This window comes from Mastigoproctus giganteus, chromosome 3 (assembly GCF_048544385.1).
Source record: "Mastigoproctus giganteus isolate SK-2022 chromosome 3, ASM4854438v1, whole genome shotgun sequence".
NCBI lineage: Eukaryota > Metazoa > Arthropoda > Arachnida > Uropygi > Thelyphonidae > Mastigoproctus > Mastigoproctus giganteus.
Genome location: NC_143577.1, coordinates 23,689,702 through 23,714,254, shown reverse-complemented (window position 1 = coordinate 23,714,254; position 24,553 = coordinate 23,689,702). Strand labels below are relative to the sequence as shown.

General features: G+C 37.0%; 1 protein-coding gene across 1 annotated transcript in view; it reads left to right on the top strand.

The window, feature by feature from the left end:
- The window catches only part of LOC150087801 (uncharacterized), a 48,389-nt gene that overhangs the window by 6,932 nt on the left and 16,904 nt on the right, over nt 1-24,553 (top strand). Inside the window, exons 2-4 of the mRNA XM_090370422.1 lie at nt 10,783-10,956; nt 13,859-13,948; nt 21,655-21,703. Coding sequence (XP_090226548.1) covers nt 10,783-10,956; nt 13,859-13,948; nt 21,655-21,703 — 313 coding nt within the window. The remainder of the gene's footprint in view (nt 1-10,782; nt 10,957-13,858; nt 13,949-21,654; nt 21,704-24,553) is intronic.

Sequence of the window (24,553 nt, the reverse complement as noted above, 5' to 3'; positions counted from 1 at the left end):
AGTACTCAAGATGTGGCCTAACCATTGCCTTATACAAGGGAATAATCACCTCCTTATCCCTGCTAGAAAAATTCCTGTATATCATTGACAAGACACCATGAGCTACTCTTGCAGCTCGTCTGCACTGCTCAGAGAACTTCATATCTGCCTGCACAATTACCCCCAGGTCCTTTTCATTCTCCACCACTGTCAGTGTAGTACCACAGAGTTGATACGTTGCTCTGGGGTTACTGTTTCCCATATGTAGTACTTTACATTTGTCAATGTTAAACTTCATTTGCCACCTCTTAGCCCATCTGTTCAACCTTTCCAGATCCTGTTGCAGCAGCATAGCGTCAGTGGTGTCCTTAACAACCCTGCCAACCTTTGTATCATCTGCAAACTTGGACATTAAACTTGATATCCCATCATCAATATCATTCATAAACACCGAAAACAACAACGGACCCAACACTGAACCATGAGGAACTCCACTAATAACATTAGTCCACGTTGAGCAGTTCCATTGATTATCACTCTGTCTTCTGCCACTCAACCATCCCCTTATCCATAGCAGCAATTTGCCTCCAATGCCACACTGCTCCAATTTGTGCAGCAGTCTTCCATGTGCAACAGTATCAAAAGCCTTTCTAAGATCCAAATATATAATATCAAAGTTATTCCCTGCATCCAGTTCTTTTGTGACTACATCATAGTATCCAATCAAATTGGTCAGGCAAGACCTGCCCTTAACAAAACCATGCTGTGTCTGAGCTATAACTGAATTCTTGTCTAGATGATCCTGCAGTGCTTCTTTAACCAGTGCCTCCATTAATTTACCTGGAACAGAAGTTAAACTAACAGGTCTATAATTACTTGTGTCAGCCTTTGATCCTCCTTTGTGAATTGGGGTTACATTTGCACATCTCCAGTCTATGGGTACCTCCCCTGAGTCCAAAGAAGCTCTCATAATTATGGCTAGGGGTTTGCTTACTTCCTTTGCTGCCTCCTTTAATATAACTGGATAGATCCCATCCACCCCAGGTGCCTTTTTTATGTTTATCCTCAACAATCTCTCCTCCACTTTCCTCTCAGTTATTACAAAATCATCCAACTCACTGCCAATGTTTACTTTACCTACATCATTCTCCTTCCTAAATAACTCCTCATGCGTGAATGTAGATGCAAAGTACTCGTTTAGATTGTTAGCCACCTGAGCAGGATCCTCAACTGTTGAACCATCAATATCCAGTGGACCAATCTGATTCATCCCTTTCCTTCTTGAGTTTAAATAGGTAAAGAACTCTTTTCTGTTTTTCTTTGCATCCTTTGCCAAGGATTTTTCGTAGTCTGCCTTTGCCTGCCTAATCTCCTTTGTGACTTGGTTACAGACCAACTTATATCTATCATAGGCTTCCATGTCACCCATTAATTTGTATGTATCCCATGCATTTTTCTTCTCTGCCACATGTCTCATTAGTTCATCTGACAACCATTTAGGCCTAAACCTTGAACAATAATTCTTAGTTGGTATGTAAAGCCTGGTAGCCTCCAAGATTAGTTCCTTGAATGCTTCCCATTTTGAGTTTGCTGTTGGTAATATCATCAGTTGGTCCCACTGTATAGAATTTAAATACTGTCTCAGACCATCATAGTCGCCTTTACGAAAACAAAAACCCTTCCCTTTACCTCTGATGGTAGTTACCTCCTTGAGTAAATCCCACTTCAACACACTGTGATCACTGCCACCTAGTGGTTCATTTATCTGCAGATTCTTAATGCATGAAGAATCACTACTGATAATCAGATCAAGAGTATTGCTCCCTCTTGTTGCCTCACGAACATGCTGATGTAGAAAACAATCATCCAATAAATCCACAAAAGCCTTGCTAGTGTGCGAGTGACTAACCCACAAATTCCAGTCAATATCTGGGAAATTAAAATCCCCCATTATAAGACTCTCTGATTTACTGGCCCACTCTTTCCCTGTACAATATCTTATTATACTCATCAGAGTCATTAGGCCTATAGCACACTCCTACTCTCAATTTTGATTTCCCTATGCTTATGTCACACCAAACTGACTCGACACTGCCCTGTCCATCGATGTCGTCTGGCTTCACTTCCTTGGACTTTGTGTTTCTTAACTAATAGCATAACCCCTCCTCCCCTCCTGTCCTGTCTATCCTTTCTATACGCATTGTATTCCCCAAATTCCAGTTCCGCATTCCTTATATCTGTGTGACACCACGTCTCTGATATCCCAACAATATCAAAGCAGATACTTTATTCCTTGGAAGGAACCTCTCTTTCCCATAACTAACTTGACAAGGCTAAGCCCACCAACCTTCAGAGTGCAGACAATTCTAGGTATTGGTAGAATTGGCCTTGTCAAGTCCTGATTTAAATGGTTAACCCTTTCATAGTAATATTCCAACATCCTGCATCACCTTAATCTGCTACTATTCCGTTTTCCTTTTCTGGTGTCTGTTGTCATAAACCATGTGTCAATCCTTTAATGAGCCCCTGCAAGACTATTTAAACAATTGTCAGTGTGCGTGATTTATTTGTTATTCGGCTTTTTTTTTTTTTTTTTTGTATCAATTTCAAATTATAAACTTTCTGGCATTCCCTTGTTGTGAAAGGAATGTTAATAGTTTTATGTATTACATTAAAGATTATTTTTGAACCTCTTTGATCAAGAGAGTTATAATTTGGCAAATGTACGTAAAAGTCATAACTAGAATACCCATGGCAAATATTTTGTCAAACTGTTTTAGAGAAGAAAAGATTTAATATTGAAGTAATTACAAAAACCTTTTGCTTGGCTTCCTTCACTGATAGGGTGTCAGTGGTATGGACTTGGGTAAAAATGCAATTTAATAATTTTTTACATGTATGACTAAAAAATTAAAAAAAAAATTTTTAATTAAAAAAAATTAAAAATTATTGCACGAAAATTATCTAGACCTGGAAACTGCTACATAAAGTAGTAAAAATGCCAACTTTGTTGAAAGTCTCATCCTGAGATTTGTTGATTGCAATGACAAAAGCTAGAAATTGTTTCTAAATTATTTCTTAGAATTTGAAAATTGATAGGAAAATTTTTTGGATTTTTTTTTTTTCTTTTTTACTGCAAAATAAAACCTATTGCAAAAGAAATCAGGTCAAAAGCTTGTTTAGTCTTTGAGTTATTCAAGTTCAAAAAAGCATTCCAGACAGGGATAGAAGGACATAAGCAAATTATTATATAGATAGACCATATGAACTAGTGTGCCATAAGAGCTGCATTATGATTGAAGTATGTTACATTTGAGACTTAGTAAGAAATCCACATGTACAAAATGCTTAATTTATTAAATTCACTTTTAATTTTAAACTTCAAATTTAAACAAAGAGTGAAGTTCAAAACAATTGTTAACATAAAGTTATCTCAAAACTCAGTCAAAAAGATATGTATTAATAATTATCTGAGAAGAGTTTGCACCACTTAACCCCTCAGATGGGGAATGCCAGATTCAGTGCTCAAGGCTGCCTCCTTATCATGAGGTGGTAGAATCAATTGCTGTACAGAAATTAGCTCTTCTTTGGAAAACTTTCTTAATCAAAACACATAAATGAAGTTCTATCCAAGAACAAAGTTCCTAAATTATTAACAGTGACAGGATGTCTCCCCTCAAATCTAGCTCTTAGATTAAAATATTGATATAAGAGCTAGACTTGGCATACATGTAATATATGACCAGCATATATTGCATGTATTCTGGCCATAGTGGATATAATGTGTTTGTTGGGTGGTTATTGTTCTTTTCCATAATCCCCATTAAACACTCTGATGCTGAACAACTTTGCAAAACCAGTCAAGGTGTGAGTAGTGTAAGGTATGAGACTAGTTCATTGGTCATATTGTTTGACTGGTCACTTAGTTATCTGGAGGCATGATCACCAGAAAGTGGCCTCCCCAGCATATGTGGTGTATGGCATGGGGAGCTAGACCAGGTATGGTAGATAGAAATGCTTACTGGGCCACCAATGTTCTGGCCAGAACAATAGCAGAGGGGGGGGGGGTCCAGAAATGGAGTGAAAAATATAGAATAGTTAAGAGCAGGGAGGATAAGAAGGTATACCCCCAGGTAAGTGAGAAGTAAGAACACAAAGTGGGTATGGGAGCCTGTGGAAGGATGTAGCTCATGTGCTGCACCCTTCTATCTGAAACTTTATCTGTTTCTATGGCCCATACTGGGCCATAGAAACAGATAAAAATATGACAAAGTGAGAGTCGTGGTTTTCCACAAGGGCACACAGCTTGCAACAGTAATCCCATGCTGGGAGGACAATTTCCCAGGATCAGAAGTTTGCAGAGGTATCTACAGTGAGGCACAAGAGATGCACTCTGTCAGTAAGAAGAAAGAACAGTTTAAGATTGTACTGGGCCAGGAAGTAGCAAGGAAGTGAGTGTCTGGACCAAGAAGTAGCAAGGAAGTGAGTGCTTGCAGGGACATCAGCAGCAATAGGATACATCCCATGACAGATGGAAGTGAGAGGCTTTATCAGAACATCCTACCCAGGTGCAAGGAAGACCCGGATCAGTAGAAAAGTGACCAGGATTTCTGAAGATACTCCTGGGATGGAGAAAATCCCAGGAAAGGAGAGATGTCATCGGCAAACCCCACTTATATGCAGGGAGCATACAGGTGAGCAAAGTCAAATGCAGGAAAAGTACCTGCCTGCAAAATCCCACAGTGATGAGGGAGCATCACCATCAGCAAATCCCGCTTACGTGAAGGCTCCCGTATCAGCAGTGGAGGTTCTCATCTAAAAGAAAAGGAGTGTCACACCCAGAAAAGAGGGAAGTTTGCTAGACCATTATCACCACCATCGCGAAAGCTCAAGGTCATGGCAGGTCAAAGCAGCAGAGAAGGGATGGAGAAACTGAGTGGAAGGTTGAGGAGATGATGAGTTGAATTAGTAGCTTGAAGTGAACTGGTATCTCAGTGCAGTTGGTTGTTGCAGTGGTGGTGGTATCACATGAGTTGCTATCCTAGCGGCACCTCCGTAGCCAGGTGGACAGGAGCAGCAGTGCATAGCACACGCTTCTTGATTAGACTGGGGTTTGAGCCCGTGACCACCAAATATGGAGGATGCGGAAAGGTCAGGGAATGACCACCACATATCCCCGGAGCAATATGGCCTTAGTTGCTAATGCTCCTAAAAACCAAATAAACAAACAAACAGCTATCCTAGCTAGGCAAGGTGAAAGGCCTGACACCTGAATATGTTGATGGCATAGGTTGTAAAAGCATCGTAGCCCTTCCTGGTATCTTTGGGATGATGATCTGGTTTTAGTGAGGTGATATTCAGAAGGCACATGAGGTTTATTTCGAGGTCAGTGTAAATTTGGTACTCATGCATAACATGATGGTTCCAGTCTCCTTGCTTGCTGCAGTGACAAAAAAAAACAGTGTCCTGTATTCAATGGGCCCATAACTTTCTATTAAATGAGCCATGGCCTATGAGGAGGAAAGTAGCTTGAAAGTTTAGTGAACCAGATAGCAGTAGCATTATTCATGTACTGTGGGGGTGAATTTTCTTGTGACTTCACCATCTGGCTTGCCACCGGATTTGGAGTGCATCTCAGATCCATTTTTTCCTCCTCAGGGATATTGTTGTTTGTTTGCTTGCATGTGCCAAAGCAATCAGTCGATTGGTTAGATCTGACATAACAGATAAAGCCACGATAGGTGATGTGTAGGTCCTGGCAGGAGGGGCTTCCCTGTGAGTGCCTGAAGAGTGCTAAGGTAGGCCAGAGAAAGCTGGAGGAGAATGAGGCACTGTGTGCAGAGTGATTGGTTTGTAATTGATATTTTTTCTACATGTGAAATCAGAATATAGGCTTTCCATGATATTCCTGTCATCAGTTACTAAGCCCAGATTTTAAATTTGAATTTCAAGTTGTGGCCAGAGGCGGACTGGCCATAACTTTCCAGGAAAACCTCAGTGGGCCGGAGACTGATGGGGGCCGGTGTGAATTTGGACATAGGCTAGTATGAGGCCGCTACAAGTTTTTCCCGGTAAGAATTTTTAACCGTCTGCCTCTGGTTGTGGACAGCCAGTGGGGAAACAGCCATGCAAACTGAAGCCATGGTTTGATCTTATGATTGACTAAAGACACAAGAGGCAGGACAGAATAAGTATCGTATTTCCCCACGTATAAGACGCACCTTAATTTTGGGGCCCGAAATTTGAAAAAAAATATATTACATAAAGTTATTGAACTCAAGTTTTATTCATCATAAAATTCATACAACTCCTCATCACTGTCAAAACTCCCATCCATTAGCTTGTCCTCAAGTGATTGGCAATATATGAAGACAGTGATTCGTCATCTGTCTGATGACGAATCACTGTCTTCATATATTGCCTCATCCTCAGTTCCATCTATGGCATTTGAAATGCCACACTTCTTAAATGACTTGACAATGATCTCAATCTTGATATTATCCCAGGATCTTTTCACCCAGGTACAAACTTCTCCTGTAGTTGGTTTCTTCACTCTTCCTGCTGGTGTCAAATTGTCCCCAGAAGACTTCATCCATTGGTTCCATTCATCTCTCATGGCAGCTTTGAAGGGTTTGTTAATGCTGACATCGTGGTTGGAGCTGGAATGTCAAGCGTCTAGGTATGACGGCAAGTTTTGTTTTTTGCTCTGCAGCAATCTTTGTGTTTTTTGTTATGTGTGCCCTGAACTGATCAAGCACCAATAGGGCAGGTTTGCGTAAGAGCCCACCTGGTCTCCTGCTCCAAACTTTTTCAAACCAGATCTTCATCCCATCCTGATCCATCCAACCTTTGTCATAAACGTGGACAATCACTCCTCGAGGAATGTCTTCTTTTGGCATTGTTTTGCATTTGAAAATCAGCATAGGAGGCAGCTTGGTTCCGTCGGCACAACAAGCTAGAACAACTGTATAATGGCTCTTTTCATGTCCACTTGTCTTCACAGTTACAGTTTTCACCCCCTTCAGTTCTGTTACTTGGGACATCAAATGGAAGGGGGACTTCATCCATATTTGCAATCTGTCCCAACTCAAACTGATGTGTCTTCCGACATTGAATGACAAAACGATGAAATTCAAGGACCTTCTGCTCATAGCTTTCAGGCATCTTTTGGGCAACTCTGGTGCGTGTATGCATGCTTAGTCCATTCCGTTTCATGAACCTGAAGCACCAATTGTGTCCTCCTTTGAAATCAGTAACTTCTTTTTCATTAGCAATTCTTCTTGCCTCATGCTGAACCATCTTTATGGACACAGGAATTCCAATTGCCCTTTGCTCTTCAATTCCCTCTCTAAATCATGCAATTTTGCTGACTTGCCTCTCTATGGGTTTCTTCTTCCCGTAGCCAATCTCGGATTGTTTTCTCAGTTGGAGGAGGACCAAACTTACGTTCAGCAGCACAATTTCCATTCACTTTTGCAAACTGGACCACTTTCAACTTGAATTCAGCACTGTACAAAAAATGTTTTCTGAGCCATTTCTGGGCAGAACGTGGCAAAATGTAACCTAATATACCGGTAACAAGTGCGAAACAATGAGCGCAAAGACAACAAGCGGGAAATGCAAGTAAAAAAAATCTACAACCACTATATAAGACGCACCCAGTTTTTAAACCCCAAATTTTTAGAAAAAGGGTGTGTCTAATACATGGGGAAATACGGTATCTCTCCCATTGTCAGAAATGTTCTAGTGACGCTGCCATATTTGAATAATATCGTCATTCAGATGCCTCGATATGGATGATTTGGAGTTTCCTATTATCAATCTTTCTACTAGCATGATCAGACTCCCAAACTTCCATATGGAGATATCTTACTTTTCAAGATATGTTGATCCTGCCCTTAAAATAGTTCTGCAGGCATCAGTTATGCTCAGAAGGGGAAATCGTTGGACTAACAATATTAGTGACTCTAACACCAGAGGCATAGGTCAGAATAGCAGCAAACAAGGATTCATATAGGTAGATTTAAACTTCTGCCTTTTATTTTCCATTTGATATGACTAACCCATCTGAGCTTGCTGTACAGAGCCTTAATTTGTTTTTTAATATACATATAAGTTAAATAAAGAATATGCATTCTTCTAGGCACAACCACAGGTATGATAATGTATCTCAAAGAGGCACCTTCAGATCTAACAAGTGAAGGATAAATAATATGGAGCTTACCTTATAATAACATCTAGGCATTCTTATTTTCAGATATTGTTTTCTATATTTATTAATGATATTGATGAGGGTATATCAGGTTTAATGGCTAAGTTTTCAAATGATACAAAGGTTGGCAGCAGGGACAAGGAGGTGATTATCCCATTGAAGAAGGCAATGGTTAGGCCACATCTTTAGTACTGCATACAGTCTGCAGGCCCCATTTTAGGAAGAATGCAGATCTGCCGGAATGGGTGTGGAGAAAGGCAACAAGATCAGTGAAGGGAACGAAAGAGTGGTCTTACCAAGAAAGGCCTCAGTTCTGTAAATTGTGGCATCTGGAGACTAGATATCTGCAAGGTGATCTGATTGAGGTGTTTAAGGCTTTAAATGGATTGAGCAAGCTCATTGCTGATGGCATCCTTCCTCTTGCTCGGACTACACATGAGTGGTAGATGTGCAGAAGTTTGCCTTCAGCCAGTGGATGGTTGATTTTTGGAATAAAACTTTAATCTATTTTTATGAAAGTAGGTAGTTTGAATAAATTCAGGGACAGGAGATGTGGTTTGGGAGGTGGTTTTTTTTCCTCATTTTTTTTTTTTTCTTTGTCTGATGCTTTGTAAACTAGCTTTCTTACATCATTTTCCACTGCTAATACTATTATTAGCAACTGGAACGATTGAAGTACATTTGCATTTAAGTGAGCTGGTTAGCTAGTCGCACCCTGTGCTTCCACACATATGCAACTAGAGGTCATCTACTTATCATTACAGAACCCTATATTTCAGTAGTTTTATAGAACAAAGCAGAGATTCCACTTCTTTGGGTCAACTAAAACATAAAAGTAAAAAAATAAAAAGAGATTTGACAAGGAGAGCAACCTTTAGCCTCATAAAGGTTGGGGATGGGCCATCACACCCCCCACCATGAGGAGGTAGGTTAATACTATCTAAGCTGCCTGGCCCAGACCATGGGAAGGTAGAGCTTCTTCCAGGTTTGACCCATGGGAACAAAGCAAGAAAAAGAAAATTTGAGTCGCTGACCAGAACACTCACAAAAACCAACACTGATCAAACCTCGATGTCACCTGGGCCATGATTGAAATATAGTAAGACTCTGAATCTTCCATCTCTGAGATATAAAATGTAACAGTTTTTTGAAAGTATGGGCAAAGCCTAAATATTCAGGGATAATTCATATTATGTTATCAGCAAGCTTGGGTGAGGCAATAACATAATTTTTGCAGTCACATGATCAGAGACAAAATTTTAATTTTCTCTGTGTAAATTTGGGAAAGTATGCATTTTGACAACTAAATTTGTGTTGACTGAAGAACACAGAATAATTCACTGGGAGAAACCCAGTGAGATCAGCTAAATACAGCTGCAAATGAGGAAGACTTTAGAAATTCCTTCCTCTGGTTAATGATAGGAATTGAAGACCTCTCCAAATAAGTGGCAGATGATGTGTTGTGTTGACTAGGCTGTAATAGAGGGCAGTCTAGAAAATATGTTAAGCAGAAATTAGTATTTAGGAATTAATAATGGAACATAATGCATAAATCCAGCACCTGCAGTGCTTCTTTAAGTCTGGCTATTCTGTTTCCCCTCCTTGCACAGTTGACTACTCCCAGAAAAATATTTAAAGAAGTGCCAGATTTTTGAACTTCTGCTGAAGTTGATACTGAAAATACTGCTATCTGACGAGAGTGAGTATCAAAATTAGCTGTCATCTTTACTTTTTAATAACTTTTAATAGTTTTTAATTAATAAGTGGTATATATTGCTCCTTTGGGATGCTATTTATTTAAAAGTAATGAAGTATCAAGGAAACTTGAGTAAAAAAAAACATTTGTTCTCAATGAGCTATGAAACCATTTAATTTACTAGGCAGTTTATATTTTTACTGATCACCGAACACAAGGGGAAGACTAGTATGTCCTTGTACTTTTATTAAATTATAGCTTGTTTGTATGCTAATTTTAGTATAATTTTCAAGAAGATTTAACTGAGAAAGAAAGCATAGGGTATTATTTATGTCTATAAGAATATTTTCTTTATAATGACTCATCCAACATGCTTCCATAGTTTGCTAGAATTGTTTTTAATTTCTCTTTATGTATGTAAGTCTTTCTATTATACACTGAGCTTATTTACTCATTTTTATTTTGATTAAACATACAGATCTCAGTCATCAGCTTAAAAATTTTTACTGCATTTCTCATTATGAGTTTGCATAGTTGCAGAAGAATGTTTTTATCTCTACTTGTTATCCAGATAGTTTTAGTGTGATATGATAATGTTGATTAAAAAATATTTGTTCTATGTGACCATCTAAGTAAATAATATCATTTTGTGTTAAACCACAAGAATGCTATTTAGTTTTGGAAATTCTAAAATATGAGTATGTATGGAAACTTGCTTAACTACATTTTCAGTGCCACTTTACATTTCCTGTTATTATGAATGAAATGTCCTGTGAAATTTTATGTTTTTAAGCACATCTGTAGTTAATTTTTTTGAGTAAAACCTATTCCATTTCCAGAGTTGCTTTAGCAGTGAGTATACCTTTATGTTCTTTCTTGTGTAATTGTTTTTCAGTTAATCTAAAAGAAGAAGATCACAACCACAATATTAATATTCATCATGATTCATCAGCATTTTATCCTATGAAATATTTATCAGGAAATATTAGTACTCCATTAGCAAGAAAGCAACCTAGAGTTGATGATCTACCAGATTATGATATTCCTCTTGTAGTTGGGTCTATTTCAGGTAAACACAGTTACTTTTTGTCATTTTATTTTTTTAAATTTATTGAAAGTTTTCTAATATAAGCTTATTATATATATATATATATATATAAATAAGATTTTCATTTAATTATATTCAAATAACCTGATTTTCTTTGGAGGTTTGTGATTGTTTAATTTTTGTGGCATTCATTAAAAAAATATACTTTATACAGTTTGCTTGGGAAATATGAGTTGTCTTATTTGCATAGTTGAATGCATAACCATTCTCTGTTAGAAAACATCTTTAATTCACTACATTTAAGAATTGAAAGTTGCACATCATTTTCCTTTGTATTCAAAAAAAAGTTCTTAATTATGTAATGTTGCTACTTACTTTTGGGAAGTAAATTGCAGTTTTTTTTTTTTTTGTGCAATTTTCTACATGTTCAAATTATCAGATAAAATTTATGCCTCCAGCAGAAAACATATACCAGCTTCAACAATACATACGTAATAGTAGTAGTAGTAGCCACATAATAATGAAATATAAAATCTGAGGAAGAGAACATGGCCCACAGCAGAAATTGAAATCTTAGTTTAACCTGTAACCAAGTACCTAAGTGATTTTCTTTTCTACATGTGCACACCCACTAATGGGGTAAAAGGTTATCCCATTTGTAACCATAAAAATCAGCAAGAAATAAGAGGTATTTCTATTAAATAACAAGACTGTTACAATAAAATAAATATAATGAAATATTTCATATCTTACAAGTTATTCCCTTCAAAATAATTGCCTAGGGCTTGCACACAGTTTCCTGCATTTCTTCCACACAGAAACATTTCTGGAAGTCATCTTTGGTAAGCCCTTTTAACACTTCAGTCATTTTTTTCTGGATGTCTTCAATGGACGTTGTATATAGTGTTAATTGTAATATGGCTCTGGGGGGTTCCCTTAAGTACACTTTTCAGTTTAGGAAAGAGAAAAAGTCAAGAGGCTCGGTGTGGTGACTAGGGTGCATGATCACACATAAGGATTTCTTTGTTGACTAGAAACTGGCAAATAGAGCATATTGTGTGCATTGTCTTGATGAAGCATCCAACCATCTCTCCACAATTCTGGTCTGTTCCTTCAAATTTTTTCATGCAGCCTTGTCAGAACTTCAATGTAGCATGTTTTATTAACAGCCTGATTTGGTTGGATGCATTCAGCCATAATGATTCCTTTAATATCAAAGAAAACAACTAGCATGGTTTTCATTTTTTATTTTGATATTCTTTCCTTTTTTGATCTGTCATTTTTTTTTTTTTTTTACATCGATTGTCTTTTAGTTTCTGGGTTGTACTGGAACAGCCAGCTTTCATTACAGATAATTACAGTACTCAGAAGGTCTGGATCTTCAGTTTTTTTCAAAACATCTTCACAAACTTAGGTCTCATTCTTTGATCTTCATTCAAAATTTTTGGCATCATCTTGGCACGCACTTCTTTCATGCCTAAATTTGTCTGACTTTCTTTTATCCATATTGAATTCTGATGCAACCATTCTAATGGTTAAACAAAGATCACTAATCAATGCCTAGCCAAGGACTTCTAATCAATGTCCTTATCCTGTCCATATTTTCATCAGTTTTCATGGATACTGGACAGCCTAGTCATTCATAAACTTGACAACAACTCGTAACCTTCAGTTGGCATTTTCTTTGGTTTGTGTTAAAGATTTGAGGTTGATTTGTTGTTTGATTCTTATATCTGTCATTTTACCGGCAAACTGAAAAAACCAAGATAATGAAAACCTGTCTCACTGCAAAGCAGATGAACATGTTGGAATGTGACTTGGCTAGAGAAAGGTTCAGTCAACTGTTGTCCTTTGTTTTTTAGGTGGTGCTTGGTGTGTAATACCGACATGCCCAGTCTCGTTATTTAAGAGCCAAACCTCATAATTCAAAATTGTTCACTTTATTATGCAACCTTTTTTTTTTTTTTTTTTTCTGAACATAACTCTGATCCCATTATTCATATATTAAAAAATATATATATATATATTTTTAATTATTTTTTGAAAATAAAACAGCCCTTAGTTCTTTTGATGTGTCTTATACTCTTATTGGTTTATTATTATTTAACTCATTCTTCAAGAAAAAGCCCCAATGAAAATGGATGTAAAAGAGCTCTCTTGGAAATACTAATGAAATTGGCTTCATACTGACAAACAAAAAAACAATATTCACTGGCTGCTCAGTCTTGAACCATTTTAATGTTGGGAGGAGCCATCAGTTACTGAGAGCAAAATTCTGAAATGATTACAGGAGTTAATATGCTGTTATATTTTTGGTGCCATTGGTAAACCATCAGAGATAGTTGCACCATCTGGGAATATTTGATGCTTTCCAAAAATGTTGAAAAAACTTTGACAGACTTCTGATAATCTGCTGTCACTACAGCCTTCACATGTCCCACCTCCCCCAAACAGTTCTTTATTCTGTATTGATATTCAACAACATTACATCCCACACCACAATCCAGAATTTTATTTCATAGAACAGCCACTCTGTCTATTTACTGGCACTTACAATCTCTGTTCCAGAGTGTGCACACAGTGTGACTGATGTATATGAAGTATCCTAGAAATCTTCAACATTCCTATATACTAGAGGATGTAAGTTATCTCAGATGTTAATGTCAGAAATGGTGGGAGAGGAAACAATTCCTCTCCTTCTCTTGTTCTGACCTCCATTCTACTTCCTTTTGTGTTTATCCAGCACAGTATGTAGAGGAAAACAACATTTATGGAGAGTTGTCATAACTTTGATTGACATTACATTATTGACATGGAAGTAGGATAAAAAAAAATTATCATTATTTTATGGTTGTATGTTTTATATATAATTGGGTTTTATGGATGAAAGTTGCTTATTTATATATATTTAATTTTCTTTTAGGAATTGCTGCTTTAGTCATACTTATCTTAGTAACTGTCGTAGCATGGCATTGCTGTAAGATGAAGCTACGAAAAAAAGAAAAAGAATATTGTGAGTATTATTTCTCCAGTATTTATTAATATCTGGAATATGGGGTTTGTAGGATTCTTGTATACAGACATTAATTTTCTTGTATATCCAAAATCGTAAATTTTTAAATGTTTAAGGCTTAAAGCAGTACTATTTGTAGGCTTTATATAATTTGCATTTCTGTCAGTTCCCTTTTTTGTTATGTTGTTATTTGTACACGTTGAGTGAACATTGCTAGAAGCAAATTCAGTATTGCTCAAGACCAAAACCAGAAACGTATTGGTTGTTCTGATTTTCATTTAGTAACCATTTTATTATCTTCTTTTCCATCTTCCCTCCAAAAAAAAGAGTATACCTTAATTAAACAGGAAGAACAATAAACTTGTTATTAATTTAGGGTGTGGTATTTATAATAACTATTTCAGTGCAGTAAGACAGTAAGCACCGTCTCAGTGTAGGGAAAAAAAGTGAGCAGTATATTGTAATAATTGCCGTACATTCTGGTAATGCACATAAAATGCAGTTAATGTTGTGTTGGTTGGTGTTTATAGGCTATTATTTGGACAGCTTAATTTTTGTTAGACCAGTAAAGTTCTTTTTATCTAGCTAATATATATTTAGTGTGTGTGTGTGTGTGTGTGTGTGTGTGTGTGTGTGTGTGTGTGTGTGTGTGTGTGTGTGTGTGTGTGTAAATTAGTAAGCTTTTGAATTATCTATATTTTCATCTTAATTTTAATTTATTTTCATGTTTAATTAAAGTATAGTTTTAAGTCATATTGCTAACAATAGTTAAATGCTTCAGAGCATGTTGAAGCAATATTGCCTGCCTTCATTTTCAGATTAGTTTTAATTTCTTTTGGTTTCAGCTGTAGTAGGTACACATAGACTTTGGACTTGGAACATCATGGCCTTAGTTGTCCTTGTGCCATAAAAATCAAATCATCAAACACATAGACTTATAGGTAGAAAGACTGATTTTTAAAGGTCATAAATTTTATTTTTAAGTCTGTGATGTAACTTTCCTTTCAATAAAGTTTGTTCATATAGTTCAATGTTTTTTACATATCAGAAAAGCATGTGATATGGTATTTATGTAGTTTGAGTTTATTTTTGAATTAACATATATAGCACATTGATTCTATTTTCACTTTTGCACAAATTTTTCACTATAGTTTTAGAAGTTCACAGCAAATAAAACTTGAAAAGAGAAATGAAGAGGAAACACTTTTTGGCTAAGGTAAGCCAACACGAGAACCACTGGAAACTTTGGGAAACTTTTACCAGTCAAAAGTGTTTTCTGGTACCGTAGCTTCTCCCTGCATTCTTGGTAAACAGATGATGCATTTATCGGTAGTGGCAGTAGAAGTCGATAATGATGTTATTGGTTAGTTTTTTCTTATTATTAAAAACAGATTATCGGAGTTCATGAGTCAGATGAAATTTACTTATGGGTACACCCTCCAGACTGCCTCACTCTTAGGGTGCTTATCCCCATTTCCCGCTGTTTTTACCCGATACGAAAACGACTTCTACAGACGGTGCGTGTTACCTGTAGTTGCAGTAGAAGTTATTTTCCTATGGGGTTAAAACAGCGGGAAGGAGGGTTAAACACCCTTAGACTGAGGCAGTCTGTAGGGTGTACCTGTAAGTAAATTTCAGCTGCAAAGGCATTACACTCATGAACTCCAATAATCTTCTTTTAATAATGAGAAAAAACAAATTAATAAATAAATTAATTGGTCTGTAACTAAGTCACAAAGGAGGTTAGGCAGGCAAAGGCAGATTACAAGAAATCTTTGGCAAAGGATGCAAAGAAAAATAGCAAAGAATTATTTACTTATGTAAACTCTAGAAGGAAGGGGATGAATCAGATTGGTCCACTTGATATCAATGGTTCAACTGTTGATGATCCTGCTCAGATAGCTAACAAACTAAATGAATATTTTGCATCTACATTCATGTGTGAATGTAGATGTATTTTGCATCTACATTCACACATGAGGAGTTATTCAGGGAGGGGAATGCCAGAGGTCTATTAAACTCTGGCAGTAAGCTAGATAATCTTGTAATAACTGAGAGTAAAGTGGAGGAGAAATTGTTGAAGATAAACATAAGAAAGGCACCTCAGGTGGATGGAATCTATCCAGTTATATTAAGGGAAGCAGCAAAGGAAGTAAGCAAACCCTTAGCCATAATTATGAGAGCTTTCTAGGACTCAAGGGAGGTACCCATGGACTGGAAATGTGCAAAAGTGACCCCAATCCACAAAGGAGGATCAAAGGGAGACACAGGTAATTACAGACCTATTAGTTTAACTTCTGTTCAGGAAAATTAATGGAGGCACTGGTTAAAGAAGCATTGCAGGATCATCTAGATAAGACTTCAGTTATAGCTCGGACTCAGCATGGGTTTGTTAAGGGAAAGTCTTGTCTGACCGATTTGATTGGATACTATGATGTACTCACAAAGGAACTGGATGCAAAGAATAATTTTGATATCATATATTTGGATCTTAGAAAGGCTTTTCATACTATTGTGCATGGAAGACTGCTGCACAAATTGGAGCAGTGTGGCATTCGAGGCAAATTGCTGCTATGGATAAAGGGATGGTTGAGTGGGAGAAGACAGAGTGGTAATCAATGGACACTGCTCTTCGTGGGCTAATGTTATTAGTGGAGTCCCCCAGGGTTCAGGTTGGGTCATTTTCTGTATTCATTAATGATATTGATGATATTAAAAAAGTAAACTGCAGCCATTATCAACCCACTGCAGGATGGAAGCCTCCTCAACAATTCATGCTGAGGGAAATGGACCATAATCTGCCATGCTGGTCCAGTGCTGCTCGGCAGATCTACCGTATTTAGCAGTCAGGGGCTTGAACCCCGGTCTACTCAAAGAGCGTGTGCTACTGCACTCCCACTCCTCACCACTTGGCTACAGAAGCCTCTACACTGCTGCAACAGGATCTAGAAAAGTTGAGTAGATGGGCTGAGAGGTGGCAACTGAAGTTTAACAATGACAAATGTAAAGTACTGCAGAGTAACCCCAGAGTAACATATCAACTGTGTGGTACTACACTGACAGGTATGTTCATTTGTGTCAGACGGCACCTGGGATTTCTCCCATCTCTGCGTACTACACTGACAGTGGTAGAGAGTGAAAAGGACCTGGGGGTAATTGTGCAGGCAGATATGAAGTTTTCTGAGCAGTGCAGACGGTCTGCAAGAGTAGCTGGTGTCTTATCAATGATATACAGGAATTTTTTTTTCTAGCAAAAATAAGGAGGTGATTATCCCCTTGTATAAGGTAATGGTCAGGCCACACCTTGAGTACTGTATACAGGTCTGGAGGCTTCATTTTAAGAAGGATGGTGAGCTGTTGGAACGAGTACAGAGAAGGGCAACAAGATAAGTGAATTGAACAAAGGGTTCTTCTTATGAAGAAAGGCTGAAGTTTTGCAAATTACAGTGTCTGGAGACTAGGCACCTGCGAGGTGATCTGATTGAGGTGTATAAAGCCTTGAATGGTTTGAGCATGCTCAGTGCTGATGGGATTCATTCTCTTGCTCAGAATAATTGCCTGAGAGGGCATAAATTCAAATTGAGGAAAGACAGTTGTAGGATAGATGTGCGGAAGTTTGCTTTTAGCCAGCGGGTGGTTGATTGCTGGAACAAACTTCCATCTGTCGTTGTAGAAGTTGATAGCTTAAACAGATTCAAGGCAGAGCTAGACAAACATTTGAAGCGAGTGGATGGGTGAAATGAGAGGGGGGGGGAGTGTTCTTTTTTTTTTTTTTTTTTTTTTTTTGGTGATGCTATATAAGCTTGCTTTCTTGCATCATGTGCCCTTGCTAATGCTGACCAGAAAATTTAAATGTTGCCTAGGTACCATGTTTGGATAGCAGTAATGTAGAGCAGATTGTTCATTTACTTACCAGATTACCATAAAATCCTAACCACATAGCCAACACTCTTGATCTTTTTCTCACGAACAAACATTCTAAGTACACAGTCAAGGTGAGTGGTCCTCTAGGCACATCAGATCACAACTTGGTGAGTCTTCTCCAATGGAGCCTATCCCTCGTAGCCATTCTCAGCCTCATGTCGTTTGGCACTATGAGAATACAAAATGGGATGATTTATGAGATTTGTATTCTTCGTTTACTTGGCTGGGTTACTATTATAAATCTTTTGATATCAGTGTTTCTTAGATTGTGTCAGTGAAATAATTCTTGTAGTGATGAAATCCTTTATTCCACACTCCACCTTACAGGCTTATCCTTTATTTCCTTTGTTTTCCTATAAATGTGCTAAGGCACTTCATGATAAGAATAATTCATATTGGCTTTAATCCAAATCTCTCCCCATTCATTTTCTGCCTACACCAAAACTTGCAACAGTTGTAAAGCAATTATTAATTAGGACATTTTAGAATTTGAACAGGCTGAGTTGAAAACCTACCATTCCCATTACACTCCACTCAGTGCTCCTGTGGTCCTCCATCAAAAGGATGTCAGAAGAAATTTTGATGCACAGAAAGCTCCAAGTCCTGATGGTATTTCTCTACTTGTTCTCAAAACCTGTGCTTCTAAGCTAATTCCTGTTCTGTGTAATCTTGTGACACTTTATTCCAATGGTGTTTTTCCTCCTGCTTAGAAATTTGTTCATATCCAGCTAGTTCCTTAAAAGGATGACAAATTCCTCCCATCCAATTATCGTTCCATTGCATTTACCTCTGTGCAGAAGTGCTGAGGTAAATGCAATGGGGAAATCCATTAACCACCAAAATTAAGTGTAATGGGGAAATCCATCAACCACCAACTTCTAAACTATCATGAAACCTCAACCTTCCATCTAATCAGTGATTGTCAGTATAGATTCCGTTAGTGTCAATCCACTTGTGGTATATTGACTTACGTTACCCATCTATGGGCAAGTTCAGTGGAAAAGTTTGGTGAAACTTAAGCAGCTTCTCTTGACATTTCAAAGGCTTTTGATAGTGTTTGGCATAATGGTCTTCTAAATAAACTTCCACCTTATGATTTGTCAACTGTGTTCTGTAATTGGATCCAGTTTTCTCTCTGACCGCTCACTTCAGGTGACAGTAGATGGCTCTCTGTCTTCTAACTTCTCCACTAATGTTTTTGTTCCCCAAAGTTCCTCCTTGTATAGGAATGACTTTCTTCCATTGACTGGATATGCTATCCATAGTTTTGCTGATGATAGCACATTGCATTATACCTTCCAGTTTGAGAAACCTTGCCATGCATAAACAGCTTCATCTTCTCAGATATCCACTACCAATTCCTTAAATGCTGATCTGATAATTCTCTAGCGGGGCCAAGTTAACTAAGTTATTTCAATCCTTCTAAAACTCAGTCCTGTCTTATATCTTGCAAAAAGGATTCTTATGCTTATCTTCAATGACACTCAGATTTCTAGAGGTCACATATCTGTGTTAAGTATTACCTTGATTTCTAATCTCTTGGCATAAGCACATTACAAATGTTTCTTTCTCTGCATCTAAAAAAACTAGGTTTTCTCTTTTGCACTTAGTGTCACTGTTCTTCTAGACAGCTACCCACTCTGTACAAATCTGCCCTACTATGGAATAGCAGGAGAGATTTGAGATATTTGCCAATGTAATCTCTCTCTCTCTCTCTCTCTCTCTCTCTCTCTCTCTCTCTCTCTCTCTCTCAGGCTTCTAGATTCCATTCAAAAGAGGGCAGTTAGGTTAATTAATGGCCCATCTCTTACTAAGTCTCCATTCCTTATCTCAAAAGTTGTTCTGTCTCTACTGTGTGCCTTTTTTATAGATTTTTCCATGGTTACTTTTTCTTCTTAATTGGCTTCTATAATTATCCCTCACTCTTCCAAACCATTCAGAACATGTGCAACCGGTCAACATACATTTACTGTAACTTCAAACTCAACTTTTTCTGTTCTTCTTCCTCATTTATCCCTTCAACTTCAGTTTTCAGAAACAACCTCCCTTCATTTCCTGAAAATTACCATCTACAAAAATTCATGTCTAATATCAACAAGTATCTTCTTTCATCTTCTCAGCTTTCAACCCAAAAAAAAAAAAAAGAAAAAGTATTTACTTGTGGTGGACAGTGAAAAAAATTTTAGTTTAGTAATTGCTAATTACCTTATAGCTGTTTCAGCTGTTTTCCAAAATGGAAACTTTGTACAGAAACAGGATGTAAATGCAATTTCCTCTTGCCTGTTTTTTTTTTTTTTTTTTTTAATATATCCAGAAGAATTTAAAAAAAAACCAAAAAGAAAACCATTGTCTTGTAAATTTAAGGAATAGACAGAGCATTACATTATAAGCCTAAAAAAAATATATATATATATTCAGATAAGTGGTGTGGTTGGCTGTTTTGAACCTCAGTATAACCAAACTATGCAGGCAGGTTGCCTCAGTGCTGTTCCATTTTTACTAGTTTGTTTTCTTTACAGGAAGTTGAGTGGGGCAATATGGCAAATTACATAATGTAGTGGGGAATGATTTGGTAAGTTCCATAGAGCTCTCAGGTATTACACATAAACAGAAATAAAGTTAAAAAAAATTCCAACACAGTTCATCTCTGCATACAGTCACACTTGTTAAGATAGAATTGTTCAATTTAAGGATTGATAACAACTAGCCACAAGGGGTCTCTCTCTCTCTCTCTCTCTCTCTCTCTCTCTCTCTCTCTCTCTCTCTCTCTCTCTCACACACACACACACACAGCACTGGAGGTAGTCTGAGCTTGGATTTAAGGTAAGAATATATTATACTGGCTCTGATGCATGTTTGCTTAATTAATTTCCTTATACCAGCCAAGGAGCTCACGTCTGGTGAGTATGGGATTGGCACATCCAGGGTCCTGAGCTGGATATCATCATTCTTCTCTTTCTTGGTGATTCCTCACTCTCTGACACCACTCTCTCTCTGGGTAACTCGGATATTTTTTTTGGCTGATGCAGCATAAGCCTCAGGCTTCCTTGCACTATATTGCTAATAATAATAAAATAATATAACTGTGAACTGGTAAGCTGCTACCTGAGTCTGGAGTTGCATAATGCTTTCCAAAGATTCTGTCCTATTCATATTATGTAAGACAGAATGCTATATACATACATGAATTTTGAAAGCATTATGCAACTCCTGATCTGAATTTTCCCTATTTCAGTTTACTTCAGTTAACTGGAATAGGGAAAATAACCTAACAGATATGTATCAGAATTAATATAATGCATTCTTACTCTAAACCTAAGCTCAGACTTCCTCCAGTGCTGGAACCAAAATAAATTAAGCTAATTTGAAAATGAAGCCATGCAAAAAAAAAAGGATAATAAAGTTGAATGTGTAAATTACTGAATAATTTCAGAATCTCCTTAAGTGTACCAGGTAAAATATATGCTAGTGAAGAGCACTATTCTTAATTTATTACTTATTTGTATTACATTGAAATGTGGATTATTGCATTAATTCTGTACATCCACATATTAGGATAAATTTTAAAAATGCTGTAGAATCCTCAGTTTATAAAATTCACCTTTATTAGTCATATAGTGTTTCTGAAACCAGTACATTTTCATATGTTATTATGCTTTTATGATAGAAAAGGAGAATAAAAATAAAATTGCGTCTTATGTTGCTCTCTCTTTCTCATATATATAATTTGCATTATCTGAAGTTTTTTTCATTTTTTGTGTTTTCACTTCTATCTTAAACAGCTCTAAATAATTGTGAAGAAAATAAAATTGAAGATCATATCAGCCAAAAGTAAGTTAACCATTATTTTTATTTTTAATAATTATCATAGCTTTTATATTTTCATTTTTAATATTCAGAAAGGTTGATTCTTTGGGAGATGACTTCAGAGGACAGACCTGAACTGAAAATAACCGGCATGGATTTTTTAAATACCCAGCATAAGTTTTGACTCATGTTGTAAGAATAGGTTGCAAATGCTGTTCATTCTTCTCCCTTCATGTTGCAGAACTAGATCCACTTTTGGTTCTGTGGATAACAGATCTCTTAGAAAGTAAACAGGTTATAAGATTTGGAGATGATATTTGTCAAACCTGTGAAGTGTCACACTGGCAACCATGCACTGCAGTAAGTTCATACAGATGTACCTAATCAGTGTGTCCTGAACCATATTTTTTGTGGGAATTTAAGTATTTGAGGGAACAGTCTTAGTTGTGACCAGTTGTTCATACTGTAAATGCAGAAGGTAGTAAATTGTGTGCACAGCAATCCAAAGTACTCTAAAATGGCCTTCAGTGAGGTTGGAGTAAGACGCATCAGAAATTCTTTCTGACACTGGATCAAATTGTAAATGAAGCTGTAAAAAGTCAACTAAGATGGTCTGTCTCCTATGTCAAGTTAAAATTTGACACCAATATTGATAATTTTTAAAAAATAAAATAGTCCACCTATGCATATACAGTGGACCCCTGCTTTACAATATTAATTCATTCCAGAGACACCATTGTATCGTGAAAATATCGTAATGTGAACCCAATAACACACTGTTTTTTGATAATTCGTTCCAAGTCCTCGGAAGTTGAAATTTTTGCTATATAACTAAGCTATTATCTCTGTAAAAGGTGATTTTTATAACAGAAATTGTATTAGTTTTATATAGAATACTGAATACCATATTTTCCAGTGTATACAAACCTTTTATCTAACAATAACTCGTCCTAAAATTGTGGTGCATCTTATACACCTGAATAAACAGTAGAGCATGATACAAATTTAAAAAAAGAATAAAGATAAAAAATGCTGATGGTGCCACACATTTTTACTTATTCCCCCCAAAAATGTTGTTTAAAATGATAATTGATAATTATAAACATTAAAAAAACAAAAATCGTAATTTTCATTTAACTTACATTGGAAAAGCTGTGTCAACGGTGGTGTGGTGATGAAGCTGGAAGAGAATCTTTTACCATCAAGATATCAGGACAAACTTCAGGATCTGGTGTTCTTTCCGATCACTGCCTCTTGCTACTTATGGTATAAAAACTGTCCAAAGTGGTTTGCTTTTGTCACTTTCTCTGAAGGTTCTTGAAATAACTTAACACCTGATCTTCAAATTTGCAGGTCATCAATTCAGTGGTTTCAATATCTGGGTTTTATCTTACTGTCCTCTTCACAATATCCCACGCAGCAAACATGTCCTTAACTTCTTGAGCTGTTGCTACAGTCATCCTCCTCGTGTTCCTCATCTCCACTGTCATGCTCACCCATCTGCTCTAATTCCTGGAGTTCCTCTGTTGTCAACTCCCTTTCATGGTCCGCAATTAACTTCTCCACATCTGCTGCATCAATCTCTAGAGCCAAGGACTCACCAAGAGTGATAATTTCCTGCTCTATAACACCTTCAGCTTCAAATCCTTCAAAATCATGGATGACTAAAGGCCATAAGTTCTTCCAGGCTGCATTGACGGACCAAGCTGAAACTTCATTCCAAGAACTGACAATCATTTGTACACAGTCTAAGATGTTAAACTTGGTCTTCCAGAATTCTTTTAAGGTGATGGCTCTGTCTCCTGAAGTCTCTTCAGGGCACTTTGCAAGCATCTTCTTTGTGTAAATTTTTTTTAAGATTGCCAATCACTTGCTGATCCATCGGTTGAAGCAGAGGGGTGGTATTGGGTGGGAGAAATTTGACAGTAATGAAGTTAAATTTCTCCTCCAGAGATCGGGCAAGTTGGAGATCATGACCTGGAGCATTACCCACAATTAACAGTGCCTTTAAAGGAAGTTTGTTTTTTTCTAAGTAACCTTTGACTGAAGGACAAAACACTTCAAATATCCATTCATTGAAGAGGTGTCTTGTCACCCAGGCCTTCTTGTTACACCGCCAAAAGACACCCAAACTGCTTTTGATGACCTTTTGCTGTTTAAACACTCTGGGAGTTTCTTGTTGGTAAACCAACATTGGCTTAAGTTTAAAATCACCACAGGCATTGGACCCTAATAGCAGAGTAAGCCTATCCTTCATAGGCTTATGACCAGGCAACAAGGCCTCTTCTTTTGTGATGTACGTTCACCTAGGCATCCTTTTTCCAAAAGAGGCCTGTTTCATCAAACAGTAAATTTATGGAAAGTAAGCACAAAAAAAAATCACTTGAACTAAAGGATACGAAAACAAAACATATGCTCAACACGTTTACAAATGCTGCTATTGGCGGAGACAAAGGACCACATGGTCCGGTCGGAGACAATCGTAAGCCATTATAGAGCAAAATAAGTAGGCATCAGCGATCACTGGTTAGTAGAATCAGCTGCTCAAATCATTAAAATGCACTACACTTTCACCATTTATTGCTATGTTTTGTTATAAGAATGAATTTTGAATGCATTTGTGATATTTTTTTAAAGCATGTTTCTGGAGGTCACTACCATAAAACAATAAAAATAATTTGCACTTTCCAGTTTATTGGGCTTTTCTGTTAGCGCAAGCAATTATAAACAGGTAGTAAACTCGATCTTATTGAATTTGCGATAATACTGATAACTGTAATTCTGTGGAATTCATTTCACTATAATACCTTACAGTATTATAGTGAAATGTGTTTCCACTTCACTGAAATCATATATTAAACAAAAATAAATTTT